General features: G+C 40.0%; 2 protein-coding genes across 48 annotated transcripts in view; both read right to left on the bottom strand.

Moving 5' to 3' along the window:
- Positions 1 to 13,799, bottom strand: part of NAA50 (N-alpha-acetyltransferase 50, NatE catalytic subunit) — a 574,571-nt gene extending 560,772 nt beyond the window's left edge. Inside the window, exon 1 of the mRNA XM_084986776.1 lies at positions 13,762 to 13,799. The gene's annotated coding sequence lies outside the window, so the exon portion shown is untranslated. The remainder of the gene's footprint in view (positions 1 to 13,761) is intronic.
- The window catches only part of ZBTB20 (zinc finger and BTB domain containing 20), a 792,790-nt gene continuing 780,968 nt past the window's right edge, over positions 12,428 to 24,249 (bottom strand). For all 47 annotated transcript variants that reach the window (XM_084991206.1, XM_084991226.1, XM_084991215.1 and 44 more), the window contains one exon: positions 12,428 to 13,231. In XM_084991206.1, the coding sequence (XP_084847332.1) occupies positions 12,810 to 13,231 (422 nt within the window). In that variant the 3' untranslated portion in view covers positions 12,428 to 12,809. The remainder of the gene's footprint in view (positions 13,232 to 24,249) is intronic.

Genomic DNA, 24,249 nt, shown 5'->3' with positions numbered 1-24,249 from the left:
GTGTGAAAGGCATGACCTTTATCTGCAATCAATTCCCATTGTTAGGCTTCGGACCTATTAGTTTAGGTACACAGGTTTCTTTTTCAAGGAATAGCTTTTATTTTAACTATCCTACCCTCAAAGTGCAGAGCAAATCTCTCTCCTCAAAGCTCTCACATGCTACTTGAAAAGGAAGATAAAGATTTTCATGGAGAAAGGCTCCTTAATGATAGAATAGAAGGCTTTTCATTCTAAGAGAGAAAGAAGTATGGTAAAGGTTGGAAATTTGACTGATGCCTATGGCCTTGGACAGTATCAAATGAAAGAATTAAATTTTTTTTACTGTCTTGAGAAGAAAGAGATACAAACAAATCAACAAACAAACTTTACTAAAATACACATTCCTCCAGTTTTAGGTTTCTAAAAAGTAGTAATTATGCTTACATCAAGGTTTACAGATAGCAAACAACTGTTTTAATGTGTAAAAGTATTATCCCTTTGCTTTACTATGTTAGTTTCACTTTCTTTGAAGGAATTGTATCTGTGCACACTTGTCCTAAAGTCCAGTGCAGAAAATAAACTGGTTTGCTACCAGCCTCAATCTCGGAACATTTCCTAAGCTATATTTGCAAATCCTAAAACTACATATCTGTAAAATGAGATGCAGAGTTTCTGAAATGCATTGTGGTGGCAGGGGTGGGGTGGGATGGGGGAGAAAGCAAGCTCTGAATGGAGGAAAAGAAACAAATCTCTTCTTATCCTCCCCAATACATACTATAATGTTTCTGACCATTATTCTGCTGCATTAGTTACTGTGAGGGCTACTGGTGCTCCTGACAGGTGTCAGCTTAGAAAAGCAGGAGGCTCATAAGCAATAAGAAATTCACATCCTGGAGTCTCCAGAATATTAAACAGGCTTTAGACATTAATCTAGACTAATGCAGAGGTTGTAGTGAGAAATCCCAGGTCTCAGGGTTAGAGCCCTTCTTGGGGAACTAGAATGAACAATGTCAAGAAGGCATTCTGGAGGAATCCTTGTGATAAACTGGACCACACGGGACCTATCAGAACTGGATCCTCTCCTCCTCCACATTATACTTTACATGATGCTACTTAGGATTTAAAAGAGAGTCTTTTATTCTTTGAGAAGCCAAAGGCTGAGGAGAGGAGTACTTCAGATGAAGAGTACTTTAAAAAAAAAGATAGAGGAAATCAGAACAGACAAAGGACAGCAAGGAGATAGAAATAATGGGAAGAATGTGTGAAATGAAGATCATAGCCCTAGGCAACATAAATACTGGCTTTAAGAAGTTCTGATTTCCTATGAGAATAGAAACTTGGAAAGGCTTTTGAACCTCTTTATTTATTTTTAAAAAATGTGTTGACTTGAGTGCTTTTCTATATATTTTTTGGCTATGCCCTCAGCATGCAAAGTTCTGGGGCCAGGGATCAAACCTGCACCAGAACCATAGCAGGGACAATGCCAGATCCTTAACCCAGAGAGCCACCAGGTAACTCCTGAACGTCTTTATCTCATTGCTCTCTGCAGTGTGAGATGATGTGAAAAACTGGCTTGACTAAGATAAAATCTGGCTCATGCCTCAAGTCTAATTAAGAATACATTTCTGATATTAATGTTGCTTCTGTCTGTCAGTGGATACAGTAAGAAATGAAAGCATGCCCTTGTGTGCTCAAAACCAGGTAGTGCTCTAAATGCCACAGAAGCTGAGCAGTAAGGCGGTGTCACAATAAGAGTGCTGGACTGGGACCCCTGCAGAGTTGTTAAGATCAAGTCATAAACATCCTGTAAAGGGACAGACCCAAAGCTGTACCAGTCTTTGGGCGATGTTCTGGCAACCTGACAGTTGTAAGTCATTGAAATGGCATCTAGCATGATGACCGAATTACATGGTGAATGCTTAGGTACTGGGGAGTGTATTACATGGCCCATCAAGTATCTGTTCAGCCTTGTTATTATTTTATTTAAGCACATATTAAGTTCAGGTTTAAAAAAAATCTGGTTGCAAAATAGACACTTTAGAAACTATGGATCTTTTTATCCCTTAGTAAATTCCTACTTCGAGTTATAAGCCAATCATTTGTCTTTCAAAAAGATAATAAATAAAAAATTTATTCTTAGTCATCCCATACGATACGTTTGAGAAGTGGCTTTACTTGTTTTAGAAGAGCTCACTAAGGCTCGGGCAGTTATCAAAATTATTCTGAAATATCACACCTTTCATTAGACTTCTGTGTCTAGTAGCCAGTAAATATGTCATCTGGCTAAATATTAGCAGTAGCTGAGAGTCAGCAGTGATAATTTTTTTTTCTCCCTCAGAAATTGACTACTCATATCCGGAATTTGAACACTGTGGTATTGAAAAAAAGAGAGAGAAACCAGAAAATATTTTTCTCTTTATCTTTGGCCAAATGTGAAGGTTGAAAGGAATTAATGACCCTCAGCTAGTACAGCTGACATTTACAACTGTGACTCAGGTCCTCCCACTCACAAAAGAACATTGATAACTTTAAAACTTGCAGGTACTGTGAAGACAGCCCCCAGTCTGCCTACGGGTCTCCTGGTGAGGAGCTCACTCACGTCAACACTCTTGCCACATAAAGCTCAAAGGAGGAATTCAGAATGGGGTAGAAAGAAGGAAGGGAAATGAGCCCCGAGGGTCATAATTATTAGAGTTCTCAGGGCAGTGGGGAGAGGAAGTGGTAATTTAAAGTCTTAAAGAGAAACAAGTAATGAAGAGAAGGAAAAGGAAAGAGGAAAACAGTGAAGTAGATACAATTTGGAGATGAAGTAATCATTGGGAAAAAAAAAAAAAACAACAACCAAAAAACAGCTTCCCTAATCCTCAATTTACAATTATGTTTGTCTAGCAGAACTAGATTTCATCGCAAACTTTGGAGAAACAGATTGATGCTTTTAGACTCAATACTAGCTCCTGTGAAGCAGACTAGAGTTGGTAGTCCCTTAATGAGTCCTGGGTTTCACAAGTAGAGAATGTGGAAGGGAGCTGGAGAAGGGGGAAGGGGAGGGGCTGGAAAAGAAAACTCTCCTGGAAAAGATGAAAGGAGGGAATTAATGTTATTCACACTGAGAAGCCTTCATCGTGGTTCAGTGTGGAAAGGGCTCTCATGCTGAGTATTATGAACAGCTGTTTTCATTTTGTCCTGAATGCAGACCCGAGAGAATAAGCCTGGTCTTAGGAACCCAGGAGGGAGGTATAGTTTATCCATCAGTGGAGTTTTCCAAGCACTGGATTGAGTAGCCAAGGGAAGCTGAAGAAGCTTTAAAGATGTTATGTGAAAATATTTCTTGTGAAGAAGACAGGATGCCTGATTTCTGATGTTCTCACGATGGTCTGGTTAAAGAAGAAAGGCACCAAATCTCCACCTTAACAGACAAACAGAGATATTGAGGGCCAGATACCCAAGAACCACCATTTTATGAACTCTGCAGACTAAAAAAATGAACTATACATTTCTGAGTAGTTCTAGTTCTATCAGCCTCTGTCATGAAAAAGTTCCTCAAATTCTGATTTCATCAAATAAAAAAAAAATCTCTCAGGAAAATATTATATTGCTGAGTTACCTCCAGGGAAGCATTGATGACTAATTGTAAGCAGATTGAAAACAGAAAGTAGTCAGTGAAGAACCAGTATTAAAAATCAATGTTTGAAAATACGTTTGGGACAACTAGGGATTTAACTGCCTTCTGCTTCTCAGATGAGCAGCCCTTTGAAATGCAGCCTGTGATTGCTGGTCAGATCATATGGAGGTTAAGCGGCCCCTTGGTCATATTTTTAAAAGCAAATATAGACAGTGACAGTCCTAGAGGGGAAAATCACAGATACATTCATATGCGCTTCTTTTGTTCTTGAGATACTGAGAGGGTCAGCTAAACAAGATCATGTTGACTATGAACCTCTTTGTGTCGGCCACACACACAAAAATTTTTTCTTAAAAAAAGTTTTCACTTTCCTACATTTGCTAAGTCCGAGCTTAAAAAAAATTCTAAAATCCTGTAAAGACAATACTGAAGCTGATAATATAAAAAGCAAACTAGAGCAGTAATGATTATTACTAAATGCACCAGATTAACTGCAGCAGGTTGGTGATGGGTGATAAATGCAAAGAAATAATATTTCAATCAACTCATGATCATAGGCAGATTCAAAAGTTAAATGAATATAATGTAATATATATTTCAATATAGAGTTGTTATATATAATGTGTATGTTCTAGCTTTCAGAAATACTGCAATGTAGTGTACTGTACTTAAGTAAGCATACCTAAATAGTAACTCATATTCTTCCACAAAGTCACTAGTACTGTTAATTAAAAAAAAATTCATTTTTTTCCAGTAAAAAGAAATACCTATGGTTACAGTCACAGACTTCTTTTGGATATAGAAAGACAATATACAGTAAAAAAAAAAAAAAAAAAAAAAGAAAACCCAAAAAACAAAACAAAACAAAAAAACCCCAACAACGAAGATTGCAACTGTAAGTAGCTTTACTTAATTGGGGAGGGGGAAAATCACCAAAATAGAAGAGGAAAGAAAATGTCCTCTGAATTCTGTAAGTTAGCAGAAATAATCCACATATCACAAAAAATAATAAACCAGCTAAAGAAGGGCATGGGAGTGAGAAAACTGAATCCGACTATTTCCAGGCCACCCTTCGAAGTCAGCTATGACAGCCAGGTCTGTTTATTCAGAATAGTACACTAGAGCATGCTTCCACTTTAATGTTTGAGATGGGCAGGAGCCATCAATTCTTAGAGATGACCACGAAATATTCTTCCGAGAGTCTATTGGTTTGCTAGACATAGTAAACAACCCACTCCTGGAAAGACTTCGACAAAGGCCACATTGGTTTCAGGAGACACAGTTTGTGAATGATGATGGTTCCCTGCAAATGCCAGCAGGATTAGGAAGCTTTAGTTTGGGAGTAAAACTTACAAGTGGGTGGGTGTTTTTGTGCACACACTGGGTTGCATAGAGGAAAGGAATGGAGGCCTTTAAGCCATGGAATGGCTCAAACTGAAGTCTGTATGGGCCTTGCCTGACTAGCATCGGTGCCCCTCCTGCACCCCCCGCAAAGGGGCCAGGGGTACCCCAGACGGCTGTTCCCTCTTGTCTACTTGCCAGTTGAGTGTGTCTGTTCTACCTTCTTCTGGAGGCAAACAGCCTGTCACTGTGGGTTTGCTGTGGATCCAACAAGCTGCCTCTGTTTCTCCCAACTCTGAAATGCTACAAAAAGCAACAGAGTGGGCAGGTGACTGCTTCCTGGGAAGGGAGCCACAAGTCTTGAGCATGATGGTGGGAAGAGGCAAATGTATCTATGCACCAGGACCTATGCTGGTGTGTGCGTTGTTTGAGATGCACACGTACTCTCAGACTACAACAAGTACACACGCAAATACACATGCACACACATGTCAGTAAATCCAGTAGAAGGGCAGTTTGTTAAGTGCACTCTACTCCACACAAGCAAGTTCAAGTGTCTCATGAAAGGGGTACAGAGATATTACTGATGCTTGGGCTCCTTCAGAATGCCTTAGAGCCTCATCACAGATAGTGGGCGGCACTTGTGCACCCAACTAAGGCAACAGAGCAGAAGCAGATAAATGAGATATGCGAGATCTTTGACTAACTAGAAATTCCAGACTCTATCTTGTTGCTGGGGACTATGCATGTGGAATAGTGTGGTGGTGAGAGCACCCCACACTGCGTGTGTACATGCATAATATGTACTCATTTACAGACATTTTGGACAGCAGCTGTGACATACTAGATGGGTTAAGTCCCTTTCATTACTAGAATCTACATATAAATTGTAATGATTTTGCTGGGCAATAGCAAACTTCTGTTGCAAAAGTAGTAGAAACAGATGTCTTCTAGGGGGTTAATTTTTTTTTTCCTGTCTTGGGTGTATCAGAATCTCATTGAAGCATTTTGAATCAAGGAAACCTCTGAGCTGGCAAGAGGGCTAGTTAGGGACTTTTTATACCCTAATTAGGCATCTCAAGAGCCAGGACTCCCGGAACTGTGGCAAAAATTTCCCTCCAATCTGCAGACTGTGCTCCTTCACTGAAGACTCGAAAGTTGTGAGTTTGCATTTCAACAAAGAACCACCAGATAAACCAGATGCTCACTGAAACTGAGAAAAAAAAAAAAAAGTTCAGAGATATACACTGTACAGGAAAAGAAAGCTTTTTGCTGAGATTGTTCTCCCTGTTAAGCACATGATTAAAACTGGCATCTTAGGCACCTGTGATCCTGTCTTATGCAACTCACTATTTGGCTAATAGGATGTCTGTTTTCTATCCAGCCCAGACCTATGTCACTGAGATAGGACAGGAAATAGCAGCCACTTCCTGAGTGTAGCCAGTTCTGGACAAGTTTGGTGCCTCCCCCCAAAGTCACTGTTTCCATCATTTTCAGTCACGAGTGGGGCTCATTTTTTTTGATAATATAACCATTAAGAAGCAAGAAATGGCCATGTCTTCACACCCTTACAGTTTCTCTATCTTCTATTCTCTTCCCTGGGCTTTCTGATTTAAGGCAGTAATTCTTTACTATAAGTGGCTTCCTGCCAAAATACTTTAACTGAGGTCACTTCAGATTAGATTTAGTCTGAAAGTATTCGGTTTTTGGAGCAATAGGCTGGGCCTGAAGAACCACTGGAACCTAGGCATTTCGGCCAGCGGTGTGAAAAAGTGATGTTTCTTGTTTCAACTCAGGGCATCATTTTCACCCCTCGTTCAGTAAAACACACAGGCCTGAAAAGAAACCTGTGTAGCCCTCATCTTCTACCTCTTTACTCTAGAAAGAATTGAAACAGACACTAGTGTGTCACACCATCTTCTGGGATCTGTTAATGGGTACTGCTGACCGCTATGGATTCGGTGTTCCAGAAGAAAAAAAATATTCAGAGACTTAGAAAAATCTTTGGGGTGTTCTGGTCAGGCTAATCGTCTTAGTACCTAGTGCCAGAAATGATGCTTTGGGTTTGTAATTTCCAGGCTTTGTGCTTACAGGAACACTGAGTCATCACAGCTTTCCTTCTTGGGGAGATTTAAGCAGTATCTGAAATGCAAACTACACAAACAGCTCTTGGGAATATGAAAATATCCTCTCTCTAGGGCAAGAGCGCCTCCGAGGTGCCCCTTTTCTGTTGCCATACGTGGTCTGAGCACAGGGTAGAGACTGCTTTGGAAAGTTTGCCCTGGGTCATCTACTTCCTGGGCACCTAGGAGAACAGGCCCTTTCTTCATGAAAACACAGAAGAGAAAGCAGCTGCCGCTGCTCCCCCCATGAGGTTGCCTCTGGCACAGGGGGAGCCTGATGGCAGGTCAGCTCAAGCACTCTTTACATGCTCCAGACCGAGAGGCACTGGGTTGCCTTGCTTTTCTGTGAAATTAGGGAGCCTATTGAAATTCTGATGCGCCCCTTTCCTTTTGTTTGACACCAAGTCACATGGTTCTGCCTTTAGTGTCCCATTTTTCTCTTTCTAAAATTTCTTTTTCTGGGGGACAAAATTGGTCATTTAAATAAAGTTCTTTTATAGTGAGTAAAGAGGGTTCTCAGAGCCAGAAATCACTCAAAAGAAAGTCTGTCGACCCTACCCATGGAAAAGCCCAGAGAGTTCTCTAAATACCTCTTGCCAAACCTCCTAGTGCTGTGATTGGATGTTTTCTGGCTTCACATTATTGGGTGCTGAATGCATTTTGCAATCCTTCTGTTCTCTTCCCCAGGGCTCCCAGGACCCTGGACTTCAACTCAAGACTACATTCAAGAATTCTTTCAGAAGATTTCTTTTAAGAGTCAGGTCACAACCGAAAGGGCACCCTCCCTTCTCCTAAACCCCAAGGGCATCTCGGGTTGGGCCTGCTCCTCCCTTGCACCCTCTTTTTGCCCCAGCAACACACTGGCTACAGCAGATGCAGACCCCATGTAGTTAGCTGATACCTTTGCTGCAGGATCACACATCACGTCTCTGCTCCTGGCCCCAAGTGATTAAATAACATCTTCTAGAACAACTGAGGAAGGCTCTAGAATGGGTATGACTCCTGGGAATCCTGGCCAGATCTACCTCATTGCCCCCTTTCCTAAGGGCCATGTATTGGGAGCGTTCTGGAGCAGCCACACCAAGGACACGACAGGAACTCTTATTATGTTTCCTTGGGGCTCTGAGGGATTTTAGAAGTACATATCACTTTCAACTTCTGTGCTGAGGGAAACCACTCATTCAGGGCGTGGGCTGGGCCCACACTGTCAGTGTGTAATTCAGATGGAGTACAGGTAGGCAAAGGCATCATCAGCAGTTAGGTGGAACAAACACACCCAAGGGAAATTTGCTCTTTTCCTACCACAATGCACAAATTCTAACTGTCCGTGGGTTGAAAGAAGTTTTCTTGGTCCTTATAGAATGTTGAGCTGATATAAAATAAAATCCCTGTGCCTTATAAACAAAGCAAATCCAAGCCTTTCTTTCTAAGGCCAGGAGCTACTATGACCTCCGAGAGGCCTAGGAAGAAGGAATGGGCTTCGGCTGGAACAAGAGCAGGAAATTATCTACCGTACTTACTCATGGCACAAACAGATGTGGAGCATTAGGAATTTGGGGAAGGAAAAGTCTATAAATGCTGTTATTAAGAGCTAAAGTTTACCAAACTGTATACTAAGAAATGTTTTGATGTAGAAACTTTTAGTTCAGATTTTTTTTTTTTTTTTTGGCCTGGCTTGTTTCTCAGTCTTTTTCCATGTTTAGATTTGTATCAGATCCATGTGTCCATACTCCCTCCTTTTTGGGGCTCTATTTTACACATTTGGGGCTTTGGAGGTTACAAATATTGGCATTTATTATATTAATGGGGAAAAATTGCCTGCTCTGCTGAGATGCTACCTATGTTTTTAGTGCTGGGAAATTTTATTTTTAGTAGACTTTATCTAAATGTCTTGAGATAAACCTTCCTCTTTGGTTTTTATCCTATCCTTTGTTCAGCTAATCCAGTTTATATCATAAATTGCTAAAAATAATGTACTTTTTCATACCAGCTCTTGTTCTCAGTATTCATCCTAAGAAATCTTAAATCTGGAACATTTGCTTCAATTTCATCTATTTTCCTTTTTTCTGGGTACTGAAATTTTTTTTTTTTTAGCACTCATAGCATCCTAGCATAAAGTTCTAAATGTAAGAAGATTGTTGGATTTGAAACTAAAAAATAAAAGAATCCATGCTCATTTCTATTCTTGAAGTAAAATGTTTCCCCATTCTTAAGATATTGGTGATTATTTAATTTAAAAGTAAGGATTGACAAACTAAAAGCTACTCTATCCTTTTGAAATAGGTACAGACTTAAAATGTAGGTCAGTTGGAAAGCAGCCCTTTCAAAGGCCAGAGCATGGAGTAAACGCCCCACAGAAAGTTCACTGCTCCCTAGATTAGATCTTCCACTCCGATCGAGCTTCTTCCTCTCCCAAAGAACAATCTGTCAACTATTTTGGACCATGAGACGTTCATGAGGAATAGACACACAGTAAGAAAAAGTCTACTGCTATGCCAACCTGGATGGTCCATGCTGTTATAATGATTACATCACCTCACCAGGAATTCTCTGGGAGTCCGCCAACATTTTTACAAAGACAGATACTTCATTTGAGGAAAAGGAAGAATGCAAGGATTAAACCCAACTGGTATTTCCCCCCCTATGTGCTCTATAACGAAAGGTAGGTTTTAACCCAATTACTTAGATTTTTACGTGGCAAATCAACATTAAGGCAAATGGGTCTCCCTCAGATTTGAGAAGCAGATAGCTAAACGTGGCCCATAATGGTATCCAAGATCAAGTTTCTGGAGGTCCTATAGTATCTGTCTACTTTTCTAAGGTTTGAATAAGGATACTATTTTAAACCAGCTACTCTCAAATAATTCAAAATATTTTAAAGTGACTTTTGGCCTTCTTTCATTTGTAACATATGCTAAGTGATTTCATATCTTTTTCCTCTAGATTAAAAAGATATTTTTCTTAATGTCAGTTTTTTCCTTTTTTATACCATGAGTTGAACGACGTGCTTATCAAAATACCAAAATTCTATGACATGGTTAATTAACTAATGCTCCCTCTCTTGGTAATAAGTGGAAATACTGGAGGCTTACTAAAGATGACTATTTCGAAAAGCAAAATTAGCAAGAGAAAATGGCCCTTTTCTTACTGCTGAAGCTGTTTCCCACTAATTTTTAAAACAGGTCAACTTTGGACACATAATTCCTGGCAGGACTCTTTAGAAGTCATTATGGGTGATACTTAAAGGTCAGTCAATCATCCAAATCCACATGAAAACTTCTAGCAAAATATTTACTGAATTAAGGACCACAGGACCAAATCAAACTCACATATACTCCAGCCACACTAACCCTACTAATCATCACCAAAAACTTGTGGAAAAGATACAAGTTTACCAATTTTAAAAAGCATGAGTAAAACTAATTTAGTTATCATAGAGTTGCCTCCCTTGGAAGATTTCTCATTTGTTGCACAGTTTCTGTAAGTAAGCTGCTGATAGGAAAATTAAATTAAAATGTAATTTCTGAAGCTAAAACACTCTCTTTTCTTCTTTTTTTAAAAAACTGTAGTTTAGTGTTTCCGCTTTGTTTAAAGATTTACTTTTCCCTCTAAAGGCATTAAAATATGTCCCACAATGAAATCACCTTTGGTGTTTTTGTTAGGTTTAAAGAATTCCTACATTTGAGTTGGAATCCCTTTAGGACACTGTCTATCATGGAAGAATCTCTATTCCAATACCTTGATCAGGACCGAGGAGAGAAATCCCAACTAGGAAGAGAGAGTGGCATCGAAGATAATGCAATGAATTGGTGGCCTTTTGAATGATGGATGTTGGCATCTGGGAGGTTTTTGTTAGTTTCTTTCAAACCTTACCCCAAAGCAAGGGTTAATAAACCATCTAAAGAGCAATCATCTTACTTAGCCCTCTCAATAATGATGGAAATAGAAGATGATTTTTGAAAGGATCGAAGAAGTTTTGGCATCGAGGCCGCCTGATCTGCGCCAGGCTTCTGATAACGCTGCTCTCTGTAGCTGTGAAGGGTGAGGAGGGACAGCAGAGTTCTGTGAACTCCTCCTCCTGGCTGACCACAAAAGGAAAGAGCCCATTTGTCAAGACCTCTAGACGACTAGTGTTTCATAAAGAAAAAAAGTAAAGTCAATAGAAATTCTAGAATCGTAAGATCTCGATGAACTTTCAGAGAAGCAAGAAATCTGTTTCTGAAAGATAAAGTCCCTCCCATGAAAAAGAACAGAATTCTAGATGAATCAGTTGAAAAAAAAAATATTCAGTGGAGCAACTTAAGCTTGCTAAAAGTCAAAGAACTACGTATCAAAATACAAAGCAGCAGTTCAAATTACAGCAGGGATGGGTTGGCCAGAGGCCCTCATCAACCCAGGCAATACTTAAAATAATAAAAATTAAGAAAAATTTAAAAAAATATGAAGAAAATATCCTTCCTCTCTTTCAAATATAACTTTAATTGCCTTTTACTCTTTCTATCTGGAAGCAGTAACGCTAACCTTAACAGTCTTGACTTACCAAAAAATATATATATGTGTGTGAAATAAAATAAAAGAGAAGGGATTGGTGGCAGTGTATGCAAAACCAAAATGAAAAAAATTACTTTTAACAATCTCACTTTTTTTGTTTTTTTTTTACACAAATACTGTTGTAAATATATTAAAAAAATCAGCATTCTATCTGGTAAACGTCACTTTTGCCCCTCTATAAAATTTTGAATTAAAAAAGCCTCAAGAACTTTTTATTATCCCCCCACCCTCCATTTCTCTTTCTTTTTCTCTTCCACAAGAATATATCCTGACACCTTTTTTTTTGTTTTTTTGTTTTTGCAAAGATTGTTGGAAATAATCCTTCTCTTGTACCTAGAAACGTAGGTGCAAACCTCTGATATCTTTGTTTCATCTGCATTCCTGCCTTTCATGAAAGTCCCTCTTGATTGTGCTGAGGCTGAGGCTCAGCGAAGACACTGAATAAATACGATAGCCACTGTTGCTTGATGCTTGTCCAAATCTTCCTGGCTTCTGCTGAAAGGGGGAATAGGGAGGGGGTGGGCCAGGGCGAGTGGACGGAGCGACATTTTGGGGAGAAGCCTGCCATTTGCCTTTCCCACATCACCAAACCCACACCCCTCCCCACCCCCACAGCCCTTTTAGGAAATCAGACAATGTGGTAGGTGGAAAACAGCAGGGCCTTTTCCTCTGGGTTTTCAACCAGAAAGTGATATTCCACAGTTTTAACTGGTTACTGTGAAGTCCAAGCGGCCAGAATTGTGAAAATGTCCACTGAAACACTGCAAGCGGTGTACTTAAAGACAGTAGGCCTTTTAGATTTTGTTATATATTTTTGTAGTGCTCTTCACAAGTGAAAAAAAAATTTTTTTTACTTTTTTTTTTTTTTTTTTTAAAGATTTTTTTGTAAAGAAGGGTTGTATTTAGAGGCCAGTAGCTAGAGATCCAACCAGTGGACCTCCTGAAGCACTACCAGGCCTTAAGGCCACCATCCGAGGGAGGCTGGGAGAACCCGTGTTCCCCCGAGCCTCCGGAAATGTAATGTACCAGCAGGCAAAAAACAGTTCTTCATGTAGTACAAAATGAAACGAAACAAAAACAAAAACAGAAAGTAAAAACGAAACCAAAACATTTCTTAAATTCTAGTGCCATAGCTTTTTTTGTTTGTTTTCTTTTTTGTTGTTTTGTTCATAAGAAAGAGAGAAAGATACTACTTATCCGTCAGACACATGCATCCTCATGTGGTCGTTGAACTGCTCGATTTGGTCAAACTTTGCTGGACAGACGGAGCAGACGTAAGTGGTCCCCTCCGTGCAGGCCACCACCCCTGGGGGGCCAGCGCGGGCCCCTGGGGGTGTGCCCGCGGGAGGGGTCCCGTTGCTGGCACTGTGCAGGGCCACGTGTCGCTCCAGGAGGGTCTTGTGGGAGAACTTCTTTTTGCAGATGTAGCACTCGTAGGACTTCTCGCCCCGGTGGAGGCGCATGTGCACGTTGAGAGAGCTCTTCTGGGTGAAGCGCTTGTTGCAGATACTGCACTGGTACGCCCTCACCCCTGTGTGTGTCACCATGTGCTTGATAAGGTAATCCTTTAAGGAGAAGGAGCGCCAGCAGATGCTGCATTGGTGGGGCTTCTCACCTGTTCACGTGGGAAGAGAGAGCAAACAGGACAGAGCGAGACAGAGCGAGGGAGGGAGGATGAGAGACAGGAAAACAAGACAACAAAAAACAAGAACAAAAACAAATTAAAAAAAAAAATTGGATTGTTAAGGGAATCACCCCTGATTGGAAAGCTCCCGTCCTTCCTGGCCTCTCATGTTGGGAGAAACCTTGCTTTCAGGGGCTGCCAGGCCAGTCTAGAATTTTCCATTTCCCCAGGCCAGAAAATGGCTCTCTCTGAAAGCCACATGACAGTCTCTGCTAAAAGTCTTCCAAGGGCATTCTGTGGAGAAAAGGGAGAGCTGCTTCAAGGGGATCATTTGTAGTGCCATCATTACAGGATTTAACTGTGTGTTTGCCATTTACAGTAGCAAGCAAACATAAGAAACAAAAGAGGGAAAAGTTCTTTGGCGACATGGGGCTCTCTAGGATCTTCAGGAACTAAGGGCAGAGGTCACTTAGCTTGGCTCTTTGGGGACAGTCTCCATTTCCAGTATGGAGTAAATGCACTCATGGCTTGATTGTGAGCCACACGGGAAGTCCACTGCACTCATGCCTTGATTATAGGTCTGGAAAATATTGGCCAACGTAGGAAGAACTCATTCTGAAGAGCTATGCCTTTGATTTTTATCTATTCTAGATAGAAGTCTTCTTAAAATGCAACTTCAGAGAGTTAATTGGCTATTCTGTCTGGACTGCAGTGAGCTGCAGATTGACCCTGTGTGGTGTGCAGGGTGAGTAGGTGGTACACAACACGATGATCTCAGAGTCAAATGGTCCTATTCAAATCCAGGCCCCAACACACGGCAGGCCACTCTGACAAATCTCCAAATGCCTCGGAGGTATACAGTTCTACTTACCTCACTGTGCTGCTGTTGACATAAAATACATATGAAATCACTTTGCAGACCACCAAGAGTGGTGTGGGAATACTTGCATGGTGTTCTTATTATAAGACTATCTCACCACCCCCCCCCCCCCATTAAATGGTTCCATACGCTTTTTGTGAACTCTTGGGTCAATTTTAAAAATAGTTTTCTCTTCCTTTGCTCTCAGTGTTTTGGCTGAACCCCCCCCCCACTTCCCTTCACTTTATTGCTTTGTTTTGCTGTTGGCTTAGAAATCAAATGATCAAGCTAGCTAAAAACTGTAATGTAATTAAAAATACTGTCACTGAATGAACATGAAGTGTTCTTCTAGAAGTAATATTCATGGGCCCATAACATCTCTTTGGATAAACAGAGACTTGATCTGTTGGTGCTGTTTGTTGTCAGCTCTGCTCTTAGTGGGTGAGATGAACAACCTTAAGGTGTTTCCATCTTTCCCTCCTCACTGCTGACTGTCCAGTGGAGGCACCCAGCTCAGAGAAGAGAGCTGTCCATGTACTCTTCCCCAACCCAGTCTGAAGCCCAAAGTGTTGGAAACTCTCTGGGGTAATGTTTCAACATCTGGACAATGCATTAGGGTCGGACATCTAGTTCTTGAATTTGAGTCAGCTTCCATTTACAATATGTGCCTGGACTGTGTTCCACTTTTTCCATCATGAAACAGAAGAGGCTGGATGTGTCACGGTGATAATGGTGATGAAAAAACATCACCACGTATTGCATGCTTACTGTGTGTCAGGCTGAGGGTTGGTGCTTTATGTTCATGATCTGTTTTATGAAACCTGATCTCATCAGAAGGCTTTTTCATTGTGTTTATAAACATAAAAAGATACGGTTTGAAGCACACAATCTTAAGAAATGGCTGTTTGGTTCAGGAATTTATATATTTTGGAACCAATTTCATTTATCTTTGAACTTTTTCCTTTAGTTATTCACAAATGTTTTGGCCTAGCTCCCTCTCCCCTCTGCTGTCTTCGAGTCTCTTTCCCTTCATTCTCACTGATGAAATAGCATGAGCCATAATATCCCAGGGTTAGAAGAGAGGAGTTTCACTTTTAGGCTAGAATGAGGGAATTTAGGGAAGCCTAGTTTCTAAATGAAGAGTTCAGTCTATGCATCGTGTTTATGTAGGTACATTTTTTTTTTTTTTGAAACAAGAGATTCCCTAACAGAGACAGTCATGCATGTTATTTTTAGTTAGAACATTTCCATCAACTGTAAACATGCTTGGAACTCAAGCTGGTCTTTGCCATCCTTGTGCTTTCAGTACACTTTCTAGAGCCTATGATAGGCCGGCCAGCTATCTTTTAAAATATGTCCACCTATCACCTTTAATGGGAAGTGTGCCTTCTTAAGTTCCAGATGGTATTCTGGCTGCTAGAAGTTGAAACTTTGTGTTAAAAATGCTCCTGCTGTTTGAATCTTTCACCTTTTTAGAGTGTATTTTTCCTCTAGGCAAGGTCAGTGGTGATGGCTTTTTACTTTCACACTCTTCTAATCTGACTATAAATTGATTCTTCACAGTTGTCATCTTCCCCACCAGAGCCTTATATATGTATGTTGTTTGTATGCACCTAGTATTGGTTCGGCTGTTAATTATCCGTGCAACCCCGGGCTTTCTAAGCATTTTCATCTCCCTGGGTTTGTTTCCCCTTCTGTGAGAGAGGAGTTGGGCCAAGAACTTGCCATGTCCCTTTGCAGATTTAGTGGCCTTCTGCCCACCATAGCCCACACCCCTGAGGACTATGCTATGGTCCAGGTCTTGTCAACACAGGACCTGAGGGCAACTTGCTAAAATTACTCAGTGCCTCAGCAGTCCCACATTTTAAATAGGACAGAGTATCCTGCCACAGAAAAATGGTGTGATAGTTAATGAGGAAAAATGTTTGCAAAGCACTTGGGAGCTCCATAAAGGAAAGTGTGCTATAATTATTCAGGTGTTGTGCTGGGGAAGCATGGGCATTCCAGGAACCGCCTTACGAAACGGTGTGCTTCCAGATTAGTCAGGTGTAAACAACTCATTTCTTTATGTATGGATTTGAAACACTGTCACTCACTAGAAATGCTAAAATTTTTCTTTCCCATTATGTTCCTGCATATAGTGATTCCCAAAGGGCTTTGGCATTACACTTATGAAAAGGATGTGGTCTGTTGATTGTTTCTCTCCTTGTGGAGAAATGAAAAGTTTAAGTGGATGGCTTTCCAGGTCTGAGCTTGTGGCCAGGAATGGCAAGTCTGGTTCCTTAGAAAGGGACACAGCGTACAAAGCAGACACTAGAATTAGGCACATATGGAGAAGTTCATATAAGCCCCGCACTTTAAAATGATCCATACAGATGCAGGAGTCAGATATGAATTCTATTTCCTTGGCTGAATGACCCAGGCATGTTACTTCACCTCTCTAAGCCTCAGTTTCCTTATCTGTAACTTGAGAAATAATACAGTAAGTACCTGTATTTACTGTCTCATGAAGGTATTTTGAAAATTAAAGTGATAAAGCACTTTGCACAGACTATGCAATCATTTTGAGAAAAACCCAACTGTTCCCTTTAGCAGAAAGAACTGGTGATAAATGAAATCAACTGAAAAATGACTTGCATGGCATGGGGAAGCCAAAGCAGGATTAAAAAAAAAATGTTTCAGATAATCAATAAAGCGAGTGACTATACTGCAGCTATGCAATTCAGAGTTAAGGGTCTAGGCTAGTCTTAGCCACATAGGATAATGGAAAGAAGAGGCTCTGTGAATAAAATGCCAGTAAATAATAGCATAGACAGAGGATTTCTTAGTGGACAACAATTGAGATCTGAGGGCTGAAAAACCAGACTTCAGTTGAGGAAAAGGTAGTGTCCTTTATAATTCCTTGGGTGGAAAAGTAGTGAATGCATATATTTTTCTCCAGTTTTAGATGCCTGCTCTCTAAAATGTCACTTTTCAACTCCTTCTTGTGGACCTGGACTCACCCTTACTGTACCATGATTGACAGGTGAGGAAAAAAAGAAGGAAGAATGATACTGTTAAGTTAGTAGATGCAGAGGGTCTGCCCAAAATTCGGGGTGAATCATCCCAATTCTGAACAGTGATCTCTGTATTGGGAACTCAGCAGGAACCCATTTAGTCTGTAATTCTTCCTTATTCTAACCAGACTTCTCCTGGGCTGTAGAAGGACAGTGAACGCTGTTACCAGAACACTTTTCTGAAACATCATCCCTATGTGGCACTCACATCTCCTTGGTTTCTCTATCATCTGTTCTAGCCAATCCCCTTCTTCAAGTGAGTATGGTGTGGGGTCCAAAAACCAAGACTGGGTGATTGGTGAGAGGGCAAACAGCGGGGAAGGAAGAGGGGAGTAGGGACAGGGGCAAGGAAAGCAGAAGAGGTCCTGGAAATTGCAGGTCCCCTGAATTGAGAAAATCAGATTAGAACAGAAAATGGGAAAGATTCAGTGACAAGAAGGGGAGGGTGCTCGCAGCAAGTCATATAGAGCCTTCACTGGCTGCAGAGTTTACTCTCCACCAGAGAAGTTTAGTTGGAGGGGGGCCTACAGGACCACCTGCCAGCCTTTCCCTTCAGTTCCAGGGGTGTGGTCTGGGTGCCAGTTTGGACTGTGAAGCTGTCTAGGGGAGGTTGCTTACTGGGGACACATTGCATTCACAGGACTTCTGTGGCTTCAGTGGCAACTAAAAAGCTTTGATGTCAAGCAGAATTTCAAAGATCTCAGGGCCTCCATCCACATTATTTGACTTTTCTTACAACTTTATGAAGGGGTAGATGTTAGCATCCCCAGAAGATGGTCTCTCCATTAGAGAGGTAGAGTAACCTCCTGAAGGTCTCTCAGCCAAACACTAATAGCTAAGAATATGACACCACCTGAACTCCATTATTTCCTTCTTCTCTGCTTAACAATTTCCTGCTCTCTAGATTATGCTACAAAATATATCCTGCTGCTATAATATGTAACATACATGTCCCTAAGTGGCCTGCATATTTTTATTTTAAAGTATTACAGGATGTGCTTGGGTTGTGGAATGCAAATCCTGTGAAACTGGATTGTGATGATCATTATACAACTACAGATGTGCTAAATTCATTGAGTAATTTAAAAAATAAAAATAAAGTATTACAGGTGCTTTCACATACATTGTTATTTGATTCTCAGAGCAACCATGTAAACTAAACGCTATTAAAATCTGTATCTTGTACAGCAAAAAACTGAGGTTCTGATTGATTGCAGAATTCACCTAAAGTCATTCAGTCAGAAAGTGATAAAACCAAGGCTTTCTTACTTCAGATCTTATACTTGTTCATTGCTCCACTGGCTTGATACAATTCATAGCCCAAGCTCTGTAAGAGGACTATCACATTACAATCTTGATCTCACTGTTATTACTCTATGATGACATTGTTATGTTCCTCTCATTGCTGCATCTATTTATATAAAATTCATGGATGAAATAGCTGAGCTTCTCAAAGTAACAAACACAATGATCATCTGTGCAGAGGACACTAATGGGCATAAGTGACCATTGAATGGGCTGTTGATAATATGATTCAGAAGAGACCCAGACATCTACTGTTTGTTGATGAAGAAAACACAAGTGGGAACACAGAGACAATATAGTCTTTGTATGCAGAAAAAAAGAAAAAGAAATTTAAGTCTTGCTGAGAAAATAATACATTTATGTATAAGTCCCCTGAATTAAGTTCTTCTGGAAAGCATGCTCACATATTTGAACATTCATTCATTCATTCAACAAATATTTGTTAAGCAACTACATATGGTAGCCTGTATTCATCTATAGATTTTTAAAGCAAAAAGTCTTAAGATTGGATCTTTTTTATATAGCACTTATTGAATTTTTATTTTTTCCTTCTCTTTTTAAATTTTTTTATTCAGGTACAGTTGATTTACAGTGTTGTGCCAATTTCTGCTGCATAGCACAGTGACCCAGTCATGTATGTCTGTGTGTGTGTGTATATATATGTGTATCACAAATATTGAATGGGACACACACAAATTATTTTTCTCGTGCTGTCTTCCATCATGTTCTATCCTAAGAGACTGGATATAGTTCCCTGGGCTGTACAGTAGGACCTCACTGCTTACTCATTCTAAATGTAATAGCTTGCATTAAGATTGGGTCTTAAAAGAAAGTTCCACCTGAATAGCTCTGCCTGATAAAGTACATGGCACTCAGTTAAATTTAAATTTCTGATAAACACTGAATACTTCTTTAGTATATGTGTATCACAAATATTGAATGGGACATACTTAGACTACAAAAATTGTTGTTTATCTAAAAATTCAAATTTAAGTGGCCACCCTATATTTTTGTTTGCTAGATCTGGCAACCCTGTATCTGATGATAAACAAATACCCTGAATGCCATCTTGGTCAGTCCTGTTATTATGTCTGCAATTTTGTTAAAGAGAGCAAGGTAAGAACAAACAGAATGTAGTATCTGAAATGTATTCAGATCCTTGGAGAAAGTACTTAATATACAATGTGCAAAGTATTTTTGCATTATTTCTATGGAGCTACACCATACAATAAATAAACAACTCTGTGGAAATAGCCCACTTTTTCTTTTGGAAGTAATTAGATATCATTAGAGAAGAATTCATTCAATTCATTCATTGATCAAATATTTCTTGACTGTCTATCGTAAGAAAGGTATTATGCTGGGTATACTGAAGTGTAAGATATATATATTTTTAGATATCACATATATACAATTATATATGAAACTGTTTCTGCTCCTACAAGATTTACATTCTAATGGGAAGGAAGCTCCCATATGATAATACAAGTCAGTACTGTAAAGTGCCAGAAGGGGAACATTTGCCATGGAGACTGTGCATTTGAGAAATATTTGCTTCCATAATATAATTTATCAGTATAAAAATCAAGCTGTTGTCCATAACTCCAGTTTACTTCTCCCAAACAATAGATTCTTATGAGTGGAATTTTGGATAACGACGTTATATAACAAAAGCAACCCAAAGCCATCTTCCTCCTAATCATTAAGGCCATCTAGAGAAGTAATTCCCAACATAGTGTGAATCACAGCTTGTTAAAATGCAAATTTCTGGGTTCCATCACCAGATTTAGGTCTGGGATGGGTCCAAGAATTTACATGCTACTGTTCTGGGAATCCCACCTTGAGAAGCACTGCCCCAGTGTTATCTCTGGGTTTTCCCTATTGCTTGCCTTCCACATCCACATTCACACTTAGGCTTACCCTCCCTCTGTCTTTCGCTTCCATCTCCTTCCCTTGACTTTTGGTTTTTCTCTTGGGAGAGGGCACAGAGGCATCCTGCTTTGTTCCAGGCCATGATGGTTTGTGTTATCTTTGCCTTTTCTCTAATTCTCTTGTTTTAAAATGTGTCCTTAACTCTTGTTTTCCTTCCTCACAAGCACCCCCTCCCGCCTTTTTTTTTTTTTTTTTTTTTTCTTTTTAGGGCCGCATATACCCTAAAGGAAGTTCCTAGGAGGCACCCAGGCTAGGGGTCAAATCAGAGCTGTAGCTGCTGGCCTACGCCACAGCCACAGCAACACCAGATCCGAGCCGAGTCTGCGACCTACACCACAGCTCATGGCAACACCAGTTCCTTAACCCATTGAGCGAGGTCAGGGACCAAACCTGCATCCTCATGAATACTAGTCAGGTTCATAACTTGCTGAGCTATGACAGGAACTCCCTCCTTCCTCACAATTCTTAAGAAGTTGCAGTACAGCAAACTTGAGAACCTCAGAAGAGATGAAGTCCTACTGTGGTTGGTTTGGCAGTAGATAGAGTGGTTTGGTGAGGGATTTTCTTGAAAAAAAAAAAAAAAATCCTTGGAGTTTCCTTTGTGGCTCAGTGGTTAACGAACACGACTAAGATCCATGAGGATGCAGGTTTGATCCCTGGCCTTGCTCAGTGGGTTAAGAATCCGGCGTTGCTGTGAGCTGTGGTATAGGTTGCAGATATGGCTTGGATCCTGGGTTGCTGTGGCTGTGGTGTAGGTCAGCAGCTGTAGCTCCAATTTGACCCCTAGCCTGGGAACCTCCATATACTGTGGGTGCAGCCTGAAAAAGAAAAAAAAAAAAAATCCTTAAGGAATGTAAGAAAAATGTTCATGTTACAGAGGAAGTTCAAGGGAAATCCAAGGGGGTATCACATTGCTTCAGCATTTGATTTCCACTGAGGAAGGAAACATGTCTAGAGCTTATTACTCAGAGATTGAATATAGAGCAAAGAAATTCAACATCTAGCAGGAGGAAGGGGTTAGAGTAATGATGATGATTTTTTAAAAAAACATGAAACAGTACTTTACCTTTCATGAAAAGCTCTCATATGCATAATACCTTTACAGCTACTCAAAAGGCAGGAAAATTATTATTTCTACTTTAAACTCAAAGAAATTGAGGGTTATGAAATTAAGTGACTTGCTTAAGGTCACAATTAGAGGAACCAAAACTGAACCTAATCTAATTCCAGCACAGTCATCTTTCACTTCTGTCCCTACTCTGTGTTTCAGTGTTCTAGTCACTACGGAACATGCTCCATAACCAGCACTTCCTTGGTTTTCTAAGGTAGAGCTTAGTTTCAAAAGCAATATGGTCAACTACTTATTTGTCACAAACATGTCCTTTCAATGACTATGTGGATCATTAACATAGAGTTACACAGAATTTTATCTGGAATCCACATCTCAGAATGATTCTCTGAAGTTCTGAAAGCAAGTATCATTTACATTAAAACTTAGAGTTTCTAAACTTCAAAGCCAGTTACCGTGCATAGTAGCTGTGATGCCGAGAACCTAAGTTTCTCTCTTTTTAGCTCTGTCAAGCTACTCTTTCTTGCTAAGATTCTTTTTGGTTAGACTGTAGGTAAGAATACAGAATCCACCTCTACTCTTCCAAGTATCCCCAGTACTTTCTAGAATCTTTTTAGACCAGCATTTGGACTCTCTGCTGTGGATTTTTATCATTTCCATTGGCTCCTACAATGTTGGGAGGCCCCACTTTTTGATGTTTTCCCAAGAAATTGGAGAGAACTTTGTTTTGAAATGTGGACTGCAGTGAATCCAGGTCCTGAATTACTTCCATATGTTCAGGCTGTCCTGCCTTTTGAAAATCTAGACCAATTGTTCCTAAACTTTCTTAGGTTATAGATTCCTTCACTCAGACTGAAGTCGATAGAGGATGGCCCTTCCAAACTGTCATTTCCAAATGATTCCAGAGTGGAAGGGAAAAGTATTGCTTCTCTTAAGGAGGTGCTTGAGTGATATATGTTCATTATTAATTGTTCCCAGATATGGCCAGGTTATACACACCAATACAAAGACCTTCATAATTTACTGAGGACCTTCATGATTTACTAGAGACCTGAAGGCTACCCTTTGACCATAACTCAGATTTATAAAATGATTCTCCTTGTAGCTTTTATATCTATGGAATCTACATTTGTAAGCTCATTGCTGGTTTTCTTATGGGTAAATCTAGCTATTTAGGTTAACCACAGAATCCTTTGGTGAATCTGTGAATACATGTGTTCATACACCAAAAAGGCAATTTTCAGTAGTACACTAAAATTTTATGGTGCAAATTTAAAGCCTTATTGCAAATATGTGATCTAATAGAATGTATAAACTTTCTATCTGCTAGGCCTACTGGAAGAGAGGTAGAGAAAGAGAGAGTAGAAATGTTTATGGATCTAAGACCAGCAAGGTCAACTTTGGCTAAGAATTCACTTCCACAAATGATCTCTTTATTCTCTGAATACTTAATTTGATGGGTTTATAAGACAGCTGCTCAGAGGAAGAAAGGACATAAACTATGGGAGAACATTTTGTAAACCAAAGTTTCCACATAAATAAAAATATTGCTATTTGATTAATTTACTGAATAACGTGATACCCATACCACATGGAAAATGTCCTTGACTGATCTCAGGTTATCTGTGCATTCACAAAGACCTCATGTAAACAAGGTGACTCACTACTACCTGACTTTCTTCCTAAATTCAGTAGTGAGTAACTACATATTTTGGAGGTATGAAAACTGTCATCTTTAAGAACAGCTGATTCACATAAAGGTGGATACATGGATTTACATATTGTCCTGACTTAAGCTGAACTGTAAAGAAGGAAGAATTCATCTTAAGTAATGTTCTATTTCAGTTGTTCACTTGCATGCTATTGTGTCAGTTGCTGTCCTTTCCTTCTATTCCCTGATTTAAATTTATCTGCTTTATGTCCTATTCCCTAGCTATTCCTGCTAGCTAATCTAAGATACAAGGTTGCTTTGAGAAACAAATTTGTTTTCATGTATTGTAACTTAAGTATGTAACTTTCCTCTGACAACTCATTTGCCATTCAAAAGGGATACCTAGAACTAGAGGTTTACCAGATGAATGACTCTCACAATAGGAATTTCAAACATGGTATTTTCAGGTACAAGAGAACCTATGTGAAGTCATGTCACATAGGTAGTCTCATTCCCCCCTCTTTTTTTTATTTTTTTTATTTTTAGGGCCACACATGTGGCATATGGAACTTCCCGGACTAGGGGTTGAACTGGAGCTGTAGCTGCTGGCCACACCACGGCCACAGCAATGCCAGATCCGAGCCGAGTCTGCGACCTACACCACAGCTCATGGCAACACCAGATCCTTAACCCACTGAGCAAGGCCAGGGATTGAACCCGCATCCTCATGGATACCAGTCAGATTCGTTACCTCTGAGCCACGATGGGAACTCCCACATAAGTAGACTCTTATATGGAGGAGCATCCATGGAGTTCTCACTTTTGTGTATGTCCCATTATGGCATTAGGAAAGGGCACTGGCTGGGTGGTCAGAAGATCTTAGCTCTAACATCATGGACTTCAAGGATGAAACTCTATCATGCCCCACTACTCACCTGATGGATGATTAAATCCCCTCTATAACATCCCTAAAAAATGATCATCCTTTCTCTCCTTAAACACCTCTAATTATAGGAAATCATTCCCTTTGGAGACTGTCTACCCATTTTAGAGCAGTTCTGCCTGTTAACAAGCTTTCTCTTTTATTTAATTTAATCTCCTTATAGCTTCCAATCGTTGGTCCATTTCCACCTTTTG

Source organism: Sus scrofa, chromosome 13 (genome assembly GCF_054392235.1).
Source record: "Sus scrofa isolate SSC_HxYL_T2T_F1_AM1 chromosome 13, Sscrofa_HxYL_maternal_Yorkshire_Landrace_v2.0, whole genome shotgun sequence".
Lineage (NCBI taxonomy): Eukaryota > Metazoa > Chordata > Mammalia > Artiodactyla > Suidae > Sus > Sus scrofa.
Note: the sequence above shows the minus strand (reverse complement) of the source record. Positions and strands in the feature narration are given on the sequence as shown.